Source organism: Eretmochelys imbricata, chromosome 14, assembly GCF_965152235.1.
Source record: "Eretmochelys imbricata isolate rEreImb1 chromosome 14, rEreImb1.hap1, whole genome shotgun sequence".
Classification (NCBI taxonomy): Eukaryota; Metazoa; Chordata; order Testudines; family Cheloniidae; genus Eretmochelys; species Eretmochelys imbricata.
Genome location: NC_135585.1, coordinates 23,764,745 through 23,784,003, shown reverse-complemented (window position 1 = coordinate 23,784,003; position 19,259 = coordinate 23,764,745). Strand labels below are relative to the sequence as shown.

At 47.9% G+C, this 19,259-nt stretch overlaps 1 protein-coding gene across 7 annotated transcripts in view; it reads left to right on the top strand.

The window, feature by feature from the left end:
• The first annotated feature begins 96 nt into the window (after window positions 1-96).
• Window positions 97-19,259, top strand: part of NDEL1 (nudE neurodevelopment protein 1 like 1) — a 43,800-nt gene continuing 24,637 nt past the window's right edge. For 4 of the 7 annotated variants that reach the window (XR_013347880.1, XR_013347878.1, XM_077833291.1 and 1 more), the window contains exons 1-3: window positions 98-187; window positions 6,445-6,556; window positions 18,529-18,626. Coding sequence is in view for 5 of the 7 variants with exons in the window: in XM_077833291.1 (XP_077689417.1) it covers window positions 18,541-18,626 (86 nt within the window). In the remaining 2 variants the exon portion in view is untranslated. Of the gene's footprint in view, window positions 188-674; window positions 830-6,444; window positions 6,557-18,528; window positions 18,627-19,259 lie in introns of those variants that run through there. The other 3 variants (XM_077833288.1, XM_077833289.1, XM_077833290.1) reach the window with 3 other exon arrangements.

Sequence of the window (19,259 nt, the reverse complement as noted above, 5' to 3'; positions counted from 1 at the left end):
TCCGCCCCCTACACGGGCGAGTCTCGGCCGCGGCCCCGCCGCTCGCTGCGATGTGCGGCCCAAGCCCCGCCCCGTCGGCCGGCGTCACAGCGGCGGCCCCGCCCCCGCGGAGCCCGGATGATGCAGGCTTCGGAGCCGGGGGACGCGACTGGGGAGATGCTGCTGCCGTGACAGGGGATGCACCCGGGTGAGTCCGGGCCCCGGGCCCGGTGTCCGCTGCGGGGCGGGGCCGGCCTGAGTGCGGGGCGCGCGGTGCTGGCTCGGGAGCAGGAGCGCGGGCTCTTCGGCTCTGGGGATGAGTGTGTCAGCGGGGGGCTGCCGGGGCGGCGGCGGGCGGACGGAAGCCGGGAGGGGCGCTGGGGTGGGGGCTGCCGGGGAGACGCCCTGTGGCGGGCACGGAAGCCGGGAGGGCCTGGGGGTGTGTCTCAGGGTCGGGGTCTCCTCAGGGGCAAGCGGCGCCTTGGAGGAGAGGAGAGGAGAGGAGCCCCGCGGGCAGGGCCGGCCGGGGGCGTACGGGGGCGGGTGGCCCCACGGATGGGTCCGCGGTTTCCTGCTCCGCAAACCTCACCGGATTGGATGTAAATTGACAACGGGGCAGGTCCCGCCCCCTCCTGCCATTGGCTTACGGGCTGCGATTAGTGACGGCCTCGTCACTCGCCAGCGAGGCCTGGGCAGCAGCGGGTGGGGGCGGGGAACCCTGAACCCGGCGCTGCCGGAGCCTCCCGCCGGAGCAGAGCGCAGCGGCCCTTGGCCCCCGGGGCCGGTGGCGCCGCGTCTCAGGCCATCCCCGCCTGCCCCGTGCGGGGCGCAGGGCGCGGTGACTGATGAGGTGTGTGGAAGTTGGGGGACGTGGGGCAGTGCCTGGTAGGGGGACACAAGCTGGGACGTTGTGGGGCACAGGATCCTCATAGGTCGGTGTCCTGGCTGGTGAGAGTGTAGAGGTTGGGGGATGGGGGGTGTGGGGTCCCAGTGTGGGGGTGCAGAGGCTGATGGGGTGTTTGGAGCCCCGGGGGCGTGGGGTCTCGGGGGGGGGTGCAATAACTGATAGGGTGTTTGGAGCCTGGGGGCGTGGGGTCTCGGGGGGGTGCAATGGCTGATGGGGTGTTTGGAGCCCGGGGGCGTGGGGTCTCGGGGGGGGGTGTGCAATGATTGATGGGGGGTGCGGAGGCTGGCGGCGTGGGGTCCCTGTGAGGGTATATGGAGTGCAGGGTCCCCATGGGCTGACAGACACAGTGAATAAAATGAGGTGCAGGGTCCACATGGATGATGCGACAGTTGGGAGGAGCAGGGGGATCATATTCCCTAGAATGTATAATCCTTGTTGCATGTGATTTCAGTGTTCTGGGTAGCAGACGTGATGCTGACTACACCTGAGTGTTCAGTGTGGCTAGAGACAAGTTGCATTCAGCATTGTGTCAGCTAGTTGTAGGTAAAACCTGCTCCTAGTAGATTTTCCCAATGATTATCTTTTATGATGCTGAATGTGATTTGTCTCCGCTGGCCAGTCACCCTTATGTCCACTAAACCAACGAGTGAAAACCCACTTTCAGCAGGATTACTTTTCTTGGTGAAGGCAAACTTTTGGGCTAGGGAGGAAGGTGGGTAATGGGGTTGGATTGTCTTTTTTTATATATATATATAATTAGTTGCCAAAACTAGTTGTCTTATTGAGAATGCCCTGGAGTCCATCCTCACTGCTGTGTTTGGAGAAGGGGAAAGGCCTGCAAAATGTTTGCTGTCAGATGGTTGCTAGGATACACAAATACGCTCATGATGTCAAATGCACTTAGTTCCAGTGAGTCATTAAAATTACTATTTCTATTACCGCAAAGAAAAGGGCAGGTTTGGGAGTTAGCTCAGTCTATTCTTCACGAGAGAATTTTTACCGGGGCGGGGATGGCCTGAAAAGCTTGAACTAAGTATCACAAATCTGTTGTTAGGTAGGTGAAGGCAGTTGGAACAGGCAACACCTTGCTGAAACCCTAAGGAAGGATCCAACTTCACAGCTTCCTCCCACATTGTGCCATATTCCAGCCACCATTCTTCTGCCTAAATAGGGCTCTTACGGTCCCTTGTTCCTTAATCAGAATTTGCTGGTGAGGCTATGTCTTCCTCCTCCCGCTCCTCTCAGCTCGCTTGAGCATGCTGCCTCTGCAGTGCACATTGAACTCTGCTAGTCAAGGAATCTTTGTGGTTTTATACCAATGAAAGTGATTTCTGTGCCCGTCTCTGGGCAGAATGTTTTATATGTTGTAGTATTCACTTGTTGTGGTTAGAGTTGTGTTTCTCAAGTGATCAGTTAACAATACAAATTGGAGATAAGAAACTTTTCATTAATTTGGGATAGCTTGTCCTTGTTCAGTTAAAAAAAAAAATACAAAATTCCCCTTTTCATTTGTGTAGCTATGTACTTACGTTGCACTCACATAAATAGATTTGTCTCCTCGGATGTTTCTGATCGGAACATTTTACCTATGTTATTAATATGAACTATAGGATGGTCCAGCTTGGATAGAGTGAAAATTGTGCTAATGTGTCCAGTTTATTTGATGGAAAACAGAGTCCTGAGTAGTCTGGAAAATTAATTCCTGGTTATAGCAGAAAATCTTAATTGTTGCAAAAAGGGATGGCCTCGTGGGCAGCCTTGTGTACACAGTTACCTCTGTGTTCTCTATCTCTTGTAAATATTAGCTGCATAAAGATTGACAAATAGAAGTGTGGAGCAGGAGTTCAACGGCTCTTTAGCCCCAATAAAACTGTCACCATGTTTCTTGCTAGAAAACAATGAAGATCCCCAGGTGTGTTTGCCATAATAAGCCATTGCCTCCAACTTCTCTAAGGGTGATTCTGGAAAAATTGCTCCTTGAATAACTTTCTGGGATTGACATCTTTCCCCATCTGTGACATTTGGGAGGTATCCGAGGCAGTTCTGGGTTGTCCACAGGGCACCAAGATTTGGCCATGACCCTTCTGACTGCATGCCAGATGATTATTTCCACAGCTGTATCAAAACACTATTTGTCTTATGTTTTAACTTTTTAAGGCAATGCTTGTTCAACTGGGATAACTATATACATGGTCCCAGGAAGATGTCCTCCAAGACATACCTGAAGAGTTTACCTCGGGAAGGGGAGATCTGGGGAGAGATCAGTCCCACAAGGGAAATCATGGTTAGGTAACAAACTTTCCCTTCTGAATCCTGAGCTCTTTCCCAGTCCCAGATATGTAGTGGCCAGTTAAAAAAAAAAAATAGTCAGGGAGAGAGATGAATAAAACAGAAGAAGGTTCTCTCTTCCCTAGAATTAATCTAATTATTATTAATCTAATGTTGGAATTACCACTTGGATCACCTTCCTACAGAAGGATGCTTCTATGAAGGATAGGAGGTCGAGCCTGTAGTGCTTGAATAAAGGGTTTGAAAATGTGTGACCTGGTTGCCACTTTACAGAGTTCTTCTGGTGACCGTCAGTCTTTCTGCCCAGAAGGCTGCTGGAGAACATGTGGAGTAGGCACTATGCCTTCTGAGATCAGTCTGGACCTGCATACATTTTGCTGATGCTGCACTCGATCCCCCTAGCTGGTCTTCTCACATCTAATATCCCACAGTTTATGGTTTTTCTTCTGGTTGGTTAGGCTTTGGGGAAAACTCAAGAAGAATAATCTCCTGGCATGTGTGGAAGGAAGAATTTTCCTGGGTAGTGAATGAGTATAAAAGAATTACCTTATGCTCTTAGGTTGCCCAGTAAGGCTCTGGTCTTTTAAGAGTAGATATTTTAGAGACTCTTCTAGCTAGTGGGATTGTAACTGGGAGCTATATCTTCAAGGATTGGAAATACAGACACCTAGATGCCATTGTTTGAATGGATTGTTGCGAGAGCTTGTTACTCTGGTGCAGGTTCCAGGCCAGGCAGATAGGCCTTACTGTTGGTTTGGACAGGTATCCTGCCACCACGCAAGGGAACCCTAATATCTGCTACAGACTTGGATCAGCTTGTGTTCAGGACACTTTAGCTCTGAGATGTGAGATGCAGCGAGGGGAGGTCTCAGCTGTTCTGTAAGAAATCCAGTGGAACTGGGATGTTTGGTTTCCTGGGTCTTGACACTAGTAAGAGTTTTGTCCATATCCTGTGAAGTTCAGGAGGATAGAGAGTCTGGAGTGTATCTATTACACTGGAAGAATATTCCATCTGTTGCTGCTCAGTAACCAATTGTCAGACTTGTGTAACCTGGTTTGGGATGCAAAAGCCGACCTGGGCACAAGGAGGGCACATAAGAGATATGTCCATTTGTGAACCAGAGCATTTGTTCCCAGTGATGTCTGCTCTCGTGAACATGAGCTTAGTTTTTGCATTTTGACTGCATGAAGATGGGTCCACATGGGAGCAGTCTGGCCCCGTGGATATCAGCTGGAATACTTCTTTGTTCGGGAACCATTCTCAGTTACCTGTCAGTTCATGGCTTTGCCAGTCTGCTTTAGTGTTCAGTGTCCCTTCTGTGTGAGGTGCCCTGATGGAGGCTAGGTGACCTCTAATCAGAAGAGAATCTGCATCACTTTGGACTTGAGCTTTTTGTGTCCTCTTGCTAGTTTATGTATCCCATGGTCATCCCGTGTGATTGAATCAGGATGTGCTCCTTCCTCAGCTGTCCTGGAAATCTTGAAGGGCCAGTCTGACCACTTTCATTTTTAATCTTGACCATGATGAGAAGGAGTTTGGCAGGTAGTTTTGTTTGGGGAGTAAAGCCTCGGGGATGTTGGACCTTCAAAGAGGAAGGGGGCTCACTGCTGCCTCCAAGAAACTTTAAAAATTGGAATGTCAGTGGTTAGGCAAGGTGGGAGTCCTAGAGTCTGCTTTTTTTGCACTGCTGGAGGCAGAAAATCTGGGGTTTGGATGGGGAACGAGCATGGCCTAGCCCTGGAGCCACACTGACAAGTCTGAACAGACAGTTATTTGCCAGGAGAAAGGTGCAGCCCAAATGCCTTGGACCAGTGGTCTCCAACTTTGTTACGCACAAGATGGCTTTTTGAATTTAAGTGCAACCCAGGATCTACCCCGCTGCGTCCGTAAGGCCCCGCCCTGCTCACGCCATCCTCTCCTGTCCGTCGCTCACTCTCCCCGACTCTCACTCGCTTTCACCAGGCTGGGGCAGGGGGTTGCGGTTTGGGACAGGGTGCGGGCTCTGGGCTGGGGCCCAGGGTTTGCAGTGTGGGAGGGGGCTCTGGGCTGAGCCTGGGGCAGGAGGTTGGGATTCAGGAGGAGGGGCAGGGTGCAAGCTCTCGGAGGGAGTTTTGGGTGGTGGAGGGGGCTCTGGGCTGGGGCAGAGTGTTGGGGTGCAGGAGGCGGTATGGGGGCCTGGCTCTGGGAGGGGACTCGGTGCTGGGGGTTGGGGTGCGGGCTCCCACCGGGCGGCACTTACCTCAGGCGGCTCCCAGGCAGCTGCGCAGTGAGGCTAAGGGTACGTCTACACAGCCGAAGTTAAAGCGCTGCCGTGGCAGTGCTTTGATATGGCTGTGTAGTTGCAGCTCCAGCACTGGGGAGAGCTCTCCCAGTGCTGTAATAAACCACCGCCGCGAGGTGGAGCTACCGGCGCTGGGAATGCAGCTGCCAGTGCTGTAACACTATCTATGCTGCCACTTTACAGCGCTGAAACTTGCATCGCTCAGGGAGTTGTTTTTTCACACCTCTGAGCAAAGAAAGTTTCAGCGCTGTAAGTGGCAGTGTAGACAAGGCCTAAGGCAGGCTCCCTGCCTGCTCTGGCCCTATGTTGCTCCTGGAAGGGGCCAACGCACCCCTGGGGGAGGGCACGTGGTTCCGTGCACTGCCCCCTCTGCAGGCACCACCTCCGCAGCTCCCATTGGCCACAGTTCTCCATTCCCGGCCAATGGGAACTGTGGGGGCGGTGCTTGCAGGCAGGAGCAGCGCACAGAGACCCCTGCCTCCCTTTCCCTTCTCCCCTGCCTCCCGCCCCCGGAGGCAGGCTGGCTGCTTCCGGGAGCAGCATGGGGCCGGGGCAGGCAGGGAGCCCGCCAGACTTTTAGCGGCCGGAGATTGCGATCGACTGGGAGAGTCTCCAGGATCGACCAGTCGATCGCAATCGACCGATTGGTGACCACTGCCTTGGAGTAATGGTGAGACCAGGCTCCAAACTGGACTACTTTCTGTCCATCGTTGCAACGAGGGTTTGAGGGGCAGCTGTCTTATTGTTTGGACAACTTGTGTTAAATGCCTGGAGAATGCCTCATCACTGTGTCAATGGAAAGCAGTGTGTGATATCAATGAGACAGAAAGTGTGTCCTCGGCTTCTGCCAGCCAGAAATGGACTGTGTTATAAACCTGAATTCTGATCCCATTGAGCAGCCCAGTGCCTGCTGGGCTAGCACATCTGAAGATGCTGGATTTAATCTGGTGAGCTGGAGTAGTCACTCTTACCTGTGTTTGTGCGCAGGGAACTGAATCCAGTTCTGATCTGATTGGACACAGGAAGTCTTGCTGGAATCACGGTTCACTGTTGATGTGCATACCCTCAAAATTCAGATTTCACATTTGGGTGCTTAAAGGTAGGTTCAAAAACAAATGATCTGTGAAAATAAGGTCACTTTAATTTGATGACAACATATGGATTTTTAGGGGCCTAAATTAAGGCACCCAAGTTTCAGAAAGGTTGGTTTTTAATAAATACAACAGGGTTGCATCATGTAATTGATGGGGAGGGCTGATGCTGGAGTTTGGCTGGTTTTCATTCTCTGTGTGGAAAAATCAGAGGAAACTTTGCAGCTCTGAGGATACATTAACTCTGGAGGGCCACCCTAATTTACATAGCTTATAAAATGTGCGCTGCGCTATTAATACCTGAGTGCATATACACTTCATATGTGGCATCAACTGACACTGAGCTTCATACATATAAGTAACTTATTTTGAAATGACACTTCCAGCAGAACCGAATTCACTGAGCAGTCTTCTCTCACAAATTGAGGTGGCTGTGTGGGCTGAACATTACGAGCTATTAAATATATATTTGTAAAAGGCAATTTCCCTTTATTACAGTCATTCCCTTGACATTGGTGTCTGACAAGAATAGGCACACTGATAACAGGTTCTTTATCAAAGTGCAGTATTTTGGGATTTATTTTTTTTAAACTGCCACACTTGTATCCTGGCCTGTTAGCTAAATGGGAACCTCTCCAGAACTTAAAATTCATCCATGAAAACAGCTGCTAATTTATGTGCACTCAGCATCTTTGCATCTGTTTAAAGGAAACAGATTTTCTTATTACTCCCATTACATTTTACCTCTTGACACCACTTTTTAAAATTGTATTTAAGGATCATTCTGCAAACATTCTTCGCCTTAATTCTCTACCATGGCATGTTCAGTTCAGACATCTGGTGGTTGGTAGTAGGGGAAGAAAGCTTTTGTTAGCAAGTGAGTTCATTGATTGGACATCAACGGTTCTCTAAGGCCACAATCTGCAGTCTTTACTCAGGTAAAGGCCTGAGTGGACTTTGGGATGTGGACTTACAATTGTGTAAGCCAAGGGTTCTCAAACTTATTTAGTAAGCTGGAGCACATCTCGGTAGATGTCTCTTGGATGCTCTTCTTTCCATTCACAGTTGAGGAAACCACCTTTTCTCCCATTCCTGATCACTTAATGTGCCCATGGCAGTTGCTTCCATGGTGAAGTGACATTAGGGAAATGTTTAGTGTATTTTTGGTGTCATTAGTGCAATAAGTCTTTTGTCCAGTTTTTGTTAAAATCAATCAGCCTGGTTACCCTGACTCAACTTTTCCTCTCTCTTGCCCATGGTTCTCTGCTCTCTGGTACCTTTCCCTGATGCTTGGTTCTCTTCTCCCCTGGGCATACCGCCCTTGTTTCTATCTCCTACTGGTCCCTAGCAGCTGCAGTTTCACTGATGGCTCCAGTCCCTGAAGGTGGCTCCTTCACCTCCTCCATCTATGTAGCAGTGGGCCCCAGGGGGACAGCTAGGCTGGCTGATGGATTCCAATTGCCTTTTGCTCTTCCTTCCACTTAAGAGCCTGGATGCTCATAGAAGCAGTTGGAGACAATGAAAGCCAACAGCATGTGATCTCTCAGCACTCTGCAGATTCCCTGGGTTCCCCTATGCTGTGGCTGGGAGCATACCTCCCAGCCTGGGTACACAGGCATACACTAGTTCAAGTTGAGCTAGCATGCTAAAAGTAGAAGTGTTGATGCTATGGCACAAGCAGCGGCATGGGCTAGCCATCTGAGTTTGGACCTAGGGGTTTGCGTGGGCTTGTACTGGGGGTGCGATGAGGGAGGGGTAAGCCTGAGCCGTAACATCCACACTGCTACTTTTAGAGCTCTCGCTCATGCAGAGCTAGTGCATGTCTGTCTACCTGGGCAGGGAGGCATCATTCCAGCTGAAGGTTATAGAGACCCCTAGGAGCCCACAGGCCAGAGTTTGGGAAACACTGGCATTAGCAGTAATTGTGAGGAAGTGCTGATTAGTGTCTGTTCAGCAAACTCTGCTGATGACAAAGCCAGTTGTAAGAAGCGGATTATTCATCATTCCTGCATGGGCTGCGTTCTCCCTGGATATTTCTGCAGAAGTGCAATCACTATTTGAATAGTTGCTCTATACAGATTTCGTGTCAACTAGTTGATAGATCAGACGTCTTTTAAATAATTATTTTTTCTTTATTTTGTGGTTCTTGGTGGCCATCAGACCTGCCTCTCAGCTTACCTGATGGTTTGATCTGCTGCTTAGTGGTCCTCGTGTGACGTGTGGGTGTCACAAATTGCACCAGATATGCTAGTCAGGAGTAACAGAGCAACTCAGGAGGATTTTCTAGGGTTACAGCTTGACTTTCAAGCATCTCTTTCCCTTCTGAGGCGTGGCTAGACAAGCTATGCTCACCTGCCCGTGTACCTCAAGAGGGCCTGTTCAGTGGCAGTTAATAGGAATTTTAAATTCCGAATGAAATTGACAAGCTAATCAGGTCATGGGAGGTGGAGAGAACTGTGCTGGGAGTGTGACAGCTAAGCACAGAAAAGAGCTGATTAAACACGAAAATCTGCAGCTAGGAGTTGCAAATTGCTTGGGAAACTTGGCTGCATTTGGACTAGGGAATGGGGGTGGGACACCGTAAAGGAGTCTTAGTCCAGGAGCAGCTTGCTGCCAGGGCCAGTGGTTTGTTGGATTGGGGTGTAACTAGTAGGCAGGAATTGTACTGGGGCAAAAAAGGGTCAGAAAGGGATTGTTGTTTTCAGTGTTTGGTGCATTGATGCTATACTGTGACTACATACGCAGACATTCTGAACTGACAGTACTAATTAACCACACCCATCATATCATTGGCTCAGTCATAATTAAGCAGTGTATTCCTGGAGCTAACACATGTCGGGTCTGCCATCCATATGAGCCTCTGCCATGGTTTGAGGCTTGGCTATAACAAAGGCCTTTTCTTTGCTGCTAAAAAAGGTGGTCTTTTTGCCTTGGGGTGACATGCATGAGCTATCCTAAGATAAAAACATAGGGAACACAAGGCGCTTTAGTTTTACCGTGAGGTCAACTTGACGAAGTCTTGCACACCATTTCCACCTGAGTTGACCTTGGTGAGCTTACCTCTTGGTAGCTGCACTAGGATTGCTGTGCCGCTAGAGCTGTATTGGTATGCTACGCTGGCAAAGCAAAACTAATCACTTTAGCTGGCATAGCTTATTCTACCACTCCTGGGTGAAATAAGCTATGCAGGACTGGCAAAAGGACACCCCTGACCAATATACCCGCAGAAATTTGTAGCGTAGACCTGGCATCAGTGTAATTTTAACAAGGCCTGTGTGTATCCTATAGACTATGTGACATATACCGTACCAGAGGTTCTGGGAGATCAGTGCATAAACTTCCCCTGTTTCCATTCCCCAGCATCACTAAACTCCATTGGTTGTGTATGGAGTCTTTTGTCTGCTAAGATGTTGGAAACAATTGCCGGCTCAATTTAATCTGTGTGACTCCACAGTAAACAGTTCAATATTGGCTGCATGGCAAACTGCGTTCTCCTCTCTCTGATCGTTTTGCAGCATCCCTTTCCCAAGTTCCAAGTGCAGGATTAACTGCCCAGTCAGGAAGTGGAAACAAACCACTTTTTATTAGGGAAGTAGAGGGAGAGCAGCATTGTTACCACCAACTGGAGCTCTGGGTTGGCTCAACAAATTGACACTAACCCCCTTGGCTTCTTCAGAGACAGTTTTCCAGAGAGATGGACAGAAACTAGCAGGGAGGAGCATATCTTTTCATAGTCTCTGTGCTGGGATGTGTGCTCCCCCACACCCCAGCCTGGCTGCTTTGAATGGGTCTGGCCCTCAAGGATTCCAGGGATGTGGATCTAGGTTGTTCTCGAAGGTCTGTATGTTTGTGGGGCTTTTGTTTCCTATGCCTGCAGGTTTGATGCCTGAGTGAGCCTTTTATCTTTCTCTTTGAAGGTGCTTTGGCATGTGCCATTTGGCAGCTGGTAGAGGTAGATTCTATGCTGTGCTTCAGTTAGTTTGAGACTCTGGTATGGTGAAACATGTGAATGCCTGGAAGGTCTCTTATCACACATCAAGCCACAATTGCTAATAGAGCATGCATTGGTAATTGTAACTTGATTTGTGATAAGAGACTTCTTGCATCAGCTTGCTCCTAGCTGGTTTCAGATACGTAATGTCTGGGTTTATATTCTTGTACTGCCAAGGCTGCAAGTTACATGTGCCACAACTGGATATCAGATTTGACAATTGTTTGGTTTGTCATAGACTGGCACCTCCCTCACTGGGAGGTTCCAGGGAGATGTATCAGGCTAAGAGACCATGGCTTCCACTGTGCTTCATTTGGATAGCTTAAAGGCTTTTATATTGTGATCTTTTCCACAGGCTGGATTTAGTTGAGCCAGGCAGTCTGCAGCACCTAAACTTAAAGAGCAGGATTGGTTAGCATTGGTGGAGAAAGGGCCATTATGCTGACACAGCAACTTTGGGACCGTGGTGTCCTTTCTGCTGGAGCCCATATGCTGCTGTTGTAAGAGGCATAAGACATCTGGTGTGGTTTATCAGAGAATATTAAGTGCAAAAATAGTATTTCAATAATAGGTGCACTTACTAAAGCGACAGTGGAAGTGGGCAGCCTTCCAATCTGTGTATGAAAATGCTTCCAGCTCCCATTTCATGACAAGAAAAGCAATAATAAATCAACCAAAGAAATATAATCTGTATCTCAAACATTTTAATAAGTAACTTTTAAAAAAAAAATCAATGTGAATGTGTTAGCTCTTGCCAGCTGTTTGCTTCCTGGTCATGTCCTGAGAACTAAGATAGGGAAGCAATCAAGAATCCAACAGTCTAAAGTTAGTTATTGAACAGTCTGTAGTTAGTATTCCTGCCTGTGACCACAGCAGGTATTGCCAATAAAAGAAGGTAAAGAATGGGTAGGACCAGAGCCCTGTGTGCTTTCTTACCTTTTTACCAGTGTCTGGGTGGAAGCGGCAGATGGCCCGATTCATGACCCAGAGAGCACTAGCTTTCTGAACTGGAGAGCATCTTTAGTGCAGGAAGGGAATGACTCTCTAGCAACATCCTGGGATCTCTGGGAAATCTAAGTTTCAGGAAGATCAGGAATCTGGCAGCCAGAATGGGTGATGACATGGTGTTTGTTTATCCCAAAGGCCCTGGATTTGCTTCTTGCCATGTGTTATCTTGGTCAAATATGCATCTGATCCACCAGGTTACCAGCCGATAGTAGGGACACCTTAAAGAGTGGGGGAGCAAGTCAAGTGTCCTTTGGCAGATTTTAGAGAAGAGAAGTCTGTCATCACCCTGGATGGTAGCATCGGTTATCTAGTCAGGCTGCTCTCCAGCACGTCTGGTGAGACCTGGATAGCAGAAGGCTGTGTCTCTTAGGCTATGGTGGCAGAGCTTAGCCATGCCGACTATTTACCTATGGGATTCAGGTGGGTTTGTACTTGGCATGGCTAAGCCATGCTTCCACTGTAGCTACGTGTGTGACTGCAGCTACGCTGCTATTTATACTTGCACAAGCTCAGTGGGAACTACTGCGAGTATGTATACGCAAGCTGGAAATCATGTGCTTAGTGAGCAGTGAGACGTAGCCTTGCTTTGCCTCCTCCGTATTTCGTTTTCTGGGTCTTGGAATTATTTGGGGGATAGAAATGGTCGGTGGGAGGGAAGCCAGTGAGGTTCTAGTATGGAGGTAGCCTAGAAGCAGGTGCTTAACACATACAGAAGTGACCTGTTTCGTGGGCATTAAATACACTAGTTAGTTTTATTTTCCACATGAAATGATAATCTGTCTTTAGATGGAAGGATGAGGAGTGGTTCAAATAAGGGAGGCTACAGGAATGACAGATGTTGCATGCAGCCTCACCTTGGCTGAGTCATGCCTACGTCTGACAGATACTTGAGGGGTCTGACTTTCTCACATACTGTGGCCACATTTGTATAGCTTATCCTAGGTCACTGAATTGAATTGACATGTGAGGGTGGAGTCTGTGCTCACAGAAAGTTGGCATTGCATTCTAAACCCTGTGTTGCGTTCCATGCTCAGTGTTGTTTCAGGTTGATATTCAGTCCGAGCACTAACAGCAGCACAGGGTCACATGGAGGAGGACTAGGGAAGCGTTTTAAAGGTACTCTGTTATGCAGTGAGCTGCCCTAAGTTCCAATGGCTTAGTTGAAGAGCAGCTTCACAGGGATTCATTTTATTAGCGCTGTCACACACCTACCATTAGGAGACAGTATTCCCAGGCTCTTTCCAGCATCAAACCTGTTCACTTAGGCTGTGCAGTGGGTTCACCATTTGACTCTGAAATATTCTAATATTACTAAATCTCTCAGAGGCAGGGGGCCAGTTGGTCCCATGCAAAGAGAAGTGTCTTCAGATACCTTCTACACACAGACCATGAGCTGGTAGGTTTTAACATGGTCACAACTGTTAAAACTAGCACACTTGTCTCAGTCTGAGATTCCCTCCTACTCGCTGTTTAGCCCTGTTCACTTATATAATAAGGGCTTGGAAGGAACTAGCACATTTTCAAATTGATTCTTGATTTAGAAATATTTTCAATTCTGGAGTTTTGGCCAGTTATTTGGGTTCTCCCAGGGGCAGCTAATAAATGCTGAACTGTGGTGCTGCCCTGTGTATTCATACAGTGAATCCTGCTTTGATGTCCCAGCTCAAAAATATCCTCTGTGGGGAAAAGCCCTGGGAGAAGCCAATGCATTGTCTCAGCTGTACTCTAAAAACCTCAGTGTTATGTGTTAAAGGCTTGATACTGCAAACGCTCCATGTGCAAAACTCCAGTTGAAGTCCATGACTAAGGGCTTGCCATAGTGGGCTCTGAACACCCCTACGTAACTACTAGGGCCAGGAATTAACCATAGATAGAGCAGAGCACTGATTCTTTGTTAACTTAAGTTATCATGATTGCACTGGCTTATATATGCCTTACAACAAACTAGCCTCTTCTTCTTCTTTATGTGTATCATGGTAGTGCCTATAAGACACTGTACAAATACATAGTAAGATCATCCCCGCTTTGAAGAGCGTACACTCTCTAAATAGACAAGAAAAAGGGTGGGAGAGACAAAAGGGTTGGTCCAAGGTCACACAGCAGCAGGTCAGTGACAGCTGGGAATAGAAACCTGTTCTTCTAACTTTCAGTCTCTCTGCGGAACTATCCTGCTATTTTTAGGTGGTGGTTTTTTGTTTTGTTTAAAACCATCTAATAGTTAAGTGTCAAATAAAGGAAGGCACAAGCTATGCCTAACTTATGAAAATAGATTCTCTGTTCAAATGTAGAATCAATAAAAGCCACCAGTGCTGAACCAGATCTAACTCGCTGGGATATAAGTGAAGTTCCCTGAGCTTTGTGGTTTCTTTTCGTGCCATCTGGAATTGGAAAAATGGATAGTTTACAAAATGACAGTTTTTAGGCATTTCAAAAGCCTTATAAGCAACCCTAAAAATGCAGAGCTTTTAAAAACTTTCCCTATCACTCTGTGACCTCCCAAATGTCGGGAAGTTGCTGAGATGGTGGTGTGCCAATCACAGCAACCTCTGAAACAAACAGTAATAATTATAATACTTGGCAGTGGTGAGCAGTTCATTTCTGGGTGAAATTCAGGAATGAAACGAAGAAAGAGCTCTTCAGTGGGCTCAGAATAGCCTTCCTACCACTGAGCCCCAATATGGTCTGGGGATGAAGAACACCCTGTATCAGACCCACCGCCAAATGTCCTGGCGCTAGGTTTGTTTCTTCTCCGAGCCTTCCCACCCAAGGGTCCTGCAGGGGATTATAGGCTGACTCAGCCTCCCATCATGCCTTGAAGCAAGTTTATCCCAGATGCTGTGGTCTCTCTAGATAATAAGGTAGCTTGGCCAGATGCTGCTTATGTCTCTGAAGGCTGGGGTATCCTGGGGCAGGGGAAAGAGTGAGTTTGTGTGTAAATACACGTTGTACAGTAAAATGGTGAAGTTTCGTGAGAGGAAAGAATCCACCCTCCCCACAATCTACAAAGCCATAAAAGCTTCAAGGTCTCTGCTAGCCTCTCTCATGTGTTCCATTCCCGACCCCTGCAATTGGCAGGGATGACTCAGGTGTTTGATCCCAAGGGTGTAGCTCATTTGAATGGGCAGGGAGGAGTCTTTGGATGGACGTACTTCTATAAGACGATGTAAGATGCCTCGTCCAAGCTCTCCACCGTGTCCAAACTGGAATCTCCTGGCATGCCTCTTGCTGGCTGTTTAGTAGATTAACTACTTCGGAGCTGCAGAGGCTGAGTGTTGTGCATCCTGTATCTCGGGGGGAAGGTGTTTGCTCTTGATCTCAAGCATGTCATGTGTGCCAAGCTGCAGCGATGGGTTCCCTAGAGCTACAGGTCTGAACACGTGCTCGGTTCTGTCAACAAACATGGTTCACTGATTCAGTCAGGTTTTGAGCAGAGTTGGACTGAATTCCTGTAGGTTGCACTTACATGCCCTTAATGATGTTGAGTCAAGGGGACTGTGGGTGTATGAGGCCATTGCATGGAAGCTTAAGCTTTTGTACCTTCACAATGATAAATTGCCTTGGTAAGAGGTATAACAGGTATAACCAGTGCAAGGAAATGTACTGTAGAACTGGGACATATTCCCTGTACGTTTATTTTCGCAGACTTAAAAATAGCTGTGAAAATAGATTTACAGCCAGTGGTTTCTGCTGAGAACTCCTGTGCTGCTACTGCTTAGGAACAGGTGGCTGCTCCAGAGCTGTCTAGCACTCACAAAGTGTGTTCACACTGCTCTGCCTAGCCAAAGGCAGCTCCCCTCCCCCCGGCGAAAGAAATGAATCTACAACTAGCGCTGTCCTGTGAAAATTAACAGGCAAAAATCTGCTGCTCTGGTGCTGATCGGACTGCGCGGAGGGGAATTCTAGTGAAGCTCCATGAGATCCACCTGTAAACTCATCCTCAGTCTGTTGAAATATGGACAGCAAAAGGCTACTTGGACTGGAAGCTCTTTGGGGGTTGGACCGTGTTTTTGTTCTGTGTCGGTCCGGCACCTAACACAGTGGGGCCCTGGTCCATGACGGGCTCCTGAGTGCTATTGCAAAGCAGATAAATAGTGATAAACTCACGATTCTAAAACAAGGTGCATCTGAAGTGACTCTAGGGGGAGAGGAGTTTTTGAGGCGCTTAATACCCTTTGGATGAATATGGTCTCTTGACCTGAATTGTAGCAGCTGTAGGCTGAGCTGGAGAGATACAGCGGCAGCTTTCCTTTGCATTATTCATGGATTAAGTACTGCTGTCTCAGGTGCTCATGTTTTCCCCCTCTGTTGAATGCAGTGCAGTTGTGGTGTTCCACATTTATTGAGCCTGGCCAGACCTCTAAAATGTGGGTCACAGAGATGCAGGAGATGTCAATTTGGCGAGTCTAGGCCTGGAGGGGTGGAAATGGGCACTGATGCTTGTTAGAGCCCAAAATGAGGAGCTGTGTATGGCTGATTGAGCTGACAGGAGCAGTGTGCTATAAGGGTTGTTTAAATCAGGGCTTCTCACAACAATTTTTTCTGGTGGCCTCTGACAATTTTTCCTAAAATACTTAATTAACTTTAGGAAAAACCAATAACTATCCACGTAGACATGTTGAAATCATTGTAATTTATTGATGTAGGATTTTTTCCCCCAGACTCAGTAATAAATAGTCATGTACAGTTGTCTCTATTCTTTACTGGACCTAAACAGAATAGAAACACAAATAAGGTGCTTCGTACAGTCTTGTCCTTTTTTGCTTTTTTTTGGTTGCTTTTTTTTTCTTCAAGATGTGCTAGTTACTAAGTCTGCTGTGAAAAGTGACATTAACAAACATACAAATATCACTTTTCACAGCAGACTTACTCAGCCCCGGCAAGCCTGGGATGGGGAGGTGAATATGGAAGCAGTGGGGGCCGGGGGCACTGGAGGAGGGGGGTGAGCTTGGGGCCAGAGCCCACCACCATATGGTGAGGGAATGGAGCCTGAAACCTCGTGGCTGGAGCCTGATACCACCAGCCCTGGGAAGGTGGGGAACCCACTGCCTGCCTGCTCCTCCAGCTTTTGTGTCTCCAGAGGTGGGCAGGGCCCAACCACTGGTGGTGGCTCTGGGGGAGGGGGCTGCTGCTTTAGCCCTCCCCCTTACCCCCCATCATAGCCCAGGAGGCTGTGGCTCAAGAAAAGTCCTTGGTGGCTGCATGCGGCAAGGGTGGCTGCATTTGAGAAACACTAGTTTAAAGTGTCTGTCCTGAAGGTGGGGGAGAAACCAGCCCATTCCTACCCTCCTTCATGGGATTTAACAATGAAACCTGGGTCACAGGGCTTGAGCAATGGACCAGATGCTAGTATAAAAGATGAGGCCTTTCTCAGAGGGAGTTCAGAGACAGTATCTTGGTAAGAAGGCCAATGCAGCATGCTGGTTAAGGGTTGGGGAACAATTTCCAATGGGGCCTGCTGTGTGGGTTCTTCCACTACATTTTTCACATCAGCCGAGCAAGAGGGTTCTGTTAAGTGTGGAGCCCAAGCCTCCCCCCATCCTGTGAAGCAAATGTCCCTCTGTTACTCATAGCTTTTCCCAGCAACAGAATAAAAATTACAAGATGCGTCACTTTTGCTGCTTCTGCTATTAGCTGAACAACTGTGAAACTCACTAGAATCTAGCCACTAAAGCCTGGTCTACACCAAAAATTTATGTCCACCTAGTCGTGTGTCTTGAGTTTGAAAAATTCACAACCCTGGGGGAGACAGGTAAGCTGACCTCAGCCCTTTGTAGACACCACTGGGTTGATGGAAGAATTCTTCTCTTGACTTAGCTATTCCCTCTCGAGGGGGTGGATTTACTACAGTGATGGAAAAATCCCTTCCATCGCTGTAGTAAGTGTCTGCACTACAAATGCTACAGCGGCACAGCTGGTAATGTTGACAAACCCAGAGCTGCTCAGAACTGTGCTCATCCTCGCTGTTGTAGTGAAGGGGGAGAGAGACGGATTGTGCTCTTGAGTAGCTCTGTGGTACAAGGTGCACAGATATGACAGTAACTAGCGCCATGTAAGAGGGAGGTAGATGCTGCTGCTCAGAATCAGACTTCACTGAAATTGAAGAGTCTGATAAATTTCTCTGTGCTACTGCCAGATAGTTTCCATTAAGAAGTGCATTTTTCATGCCCTGCTGAGTCAATTTCCAGCGTAACCTTAGATAGCTAACTTCCCTCCACCAATAGAGCCTGATCCAGATGCCCTGGCAAGGGGAGCTTTGCCCTCTGAATGTCTTTAGACTAAAAACTACTACAGAAAATTCTTTCCTGGGTATTTGGCTGGTGAATCTTGCCGATATGCTCAGGGTTTAGCTGATCGCCATATTTGGGGTCGGGAAAGAATTTTCCTCCAGGGCAGATTGGAAGAGGCCCTGGAGGTTTTTCGCCTTCCTCTGTAGCATGGGGCATGGGTCACTTGCTGGAGGGTTCTCTGCTCCTTGAAGTCTTTAAACCACGATTTGAGGACTTCAATATCTCAGACATAGGTGAGAGGTGAAAGGTACCTGTCCTTTTAAAAACACTTATTTTAAGTGGATTAATATTAAAATTGGATGACTACAGATTTTAAAACCAAGCCTTATGGAAAGAGGTCCTAGATAAGTGTGTGAAGCTACTAACACTTCAGAGCTAGGTTCAAAATATGACTAGAGTTTCCTCAATTTTTGGTCTCCATGTGTTCAGATCACAAACTACCACAAAACTATCCTGTGAGCTGGAAGAGTGGGCAGGTTGCTGCCTGGTGCTGGTCTGTCTGTATCTGTGCCTGTCCGTTGTCAGGGATTACTGGTGTCCCTTTCATGAATGCTGAATTCACTTGTAGTTCTCGGCAAGGCATAAAAACTCAAGAAAGGTCACAGTGATGGGGTCTCTCCAGTATTTTGTGGCAATCCCAGGGATGTCCTCTTTGTCTTTGTCCTTATCTTATTCATGTGTTTGCCTTTTGCAGGTTTCATTGATCATGGACTGTGAAGAACTCCCAGATTTTTCGAGTCCAAAAGAAGAAACTGCTTATTGGAAAGAGCTTTCCTTGAAGTATAAACAAAGGTATCATTTTGGATTCATAGACCTGTGCTTACTGTTAGCTCTACCAGAATGTGGCTAATCAACCTGCCTCTCAGTGGGAGTTTTGCTTTGATAAGTGTCAGGTGTGTCCAAATGAATTTCTTCATTTTCATCTTTAGAAATGCCAGGTCAGTCAGTAAGAGCCCACTGCTGGAAGCAGAGCATCTTCTGCATGGGCGTTACCAACTTGAGAGCTCCAGGTTGTGGATTGCAGCCTCCTAGGGCAGATTGTATGAGTTCCTTTTGGCTACCATTGGCATTAGCAGGGCTGGCTTTGCAGATTGGTATCTAAATACCTGGAGCAATACTCTGCTTGGTTCTGTGTTTCGGGGACCTCTGCCTGCTTTCCTCTGGAGTGTTGTCTTTCTGTTCTGTGTTACTGTTGTGGATTGCGCATGTGCAGCAAACAAAACTTCCTGCAGTCCCAATATGCACATCAGAGCCCAGGATGCTAATGAATTCATGTTGCTTCCCGACCACTGAACGTGTCAGATTGGTGAAAGAAACACAGAACTGGCATATTTCAGAGGGAGCATCTGAAGGGACCTGGCATCTCCTGAGCTGTTCTTGAATGTCAGAAAAAATTCAGGGCCTTTAGGGGTTAAGGAAAGATTT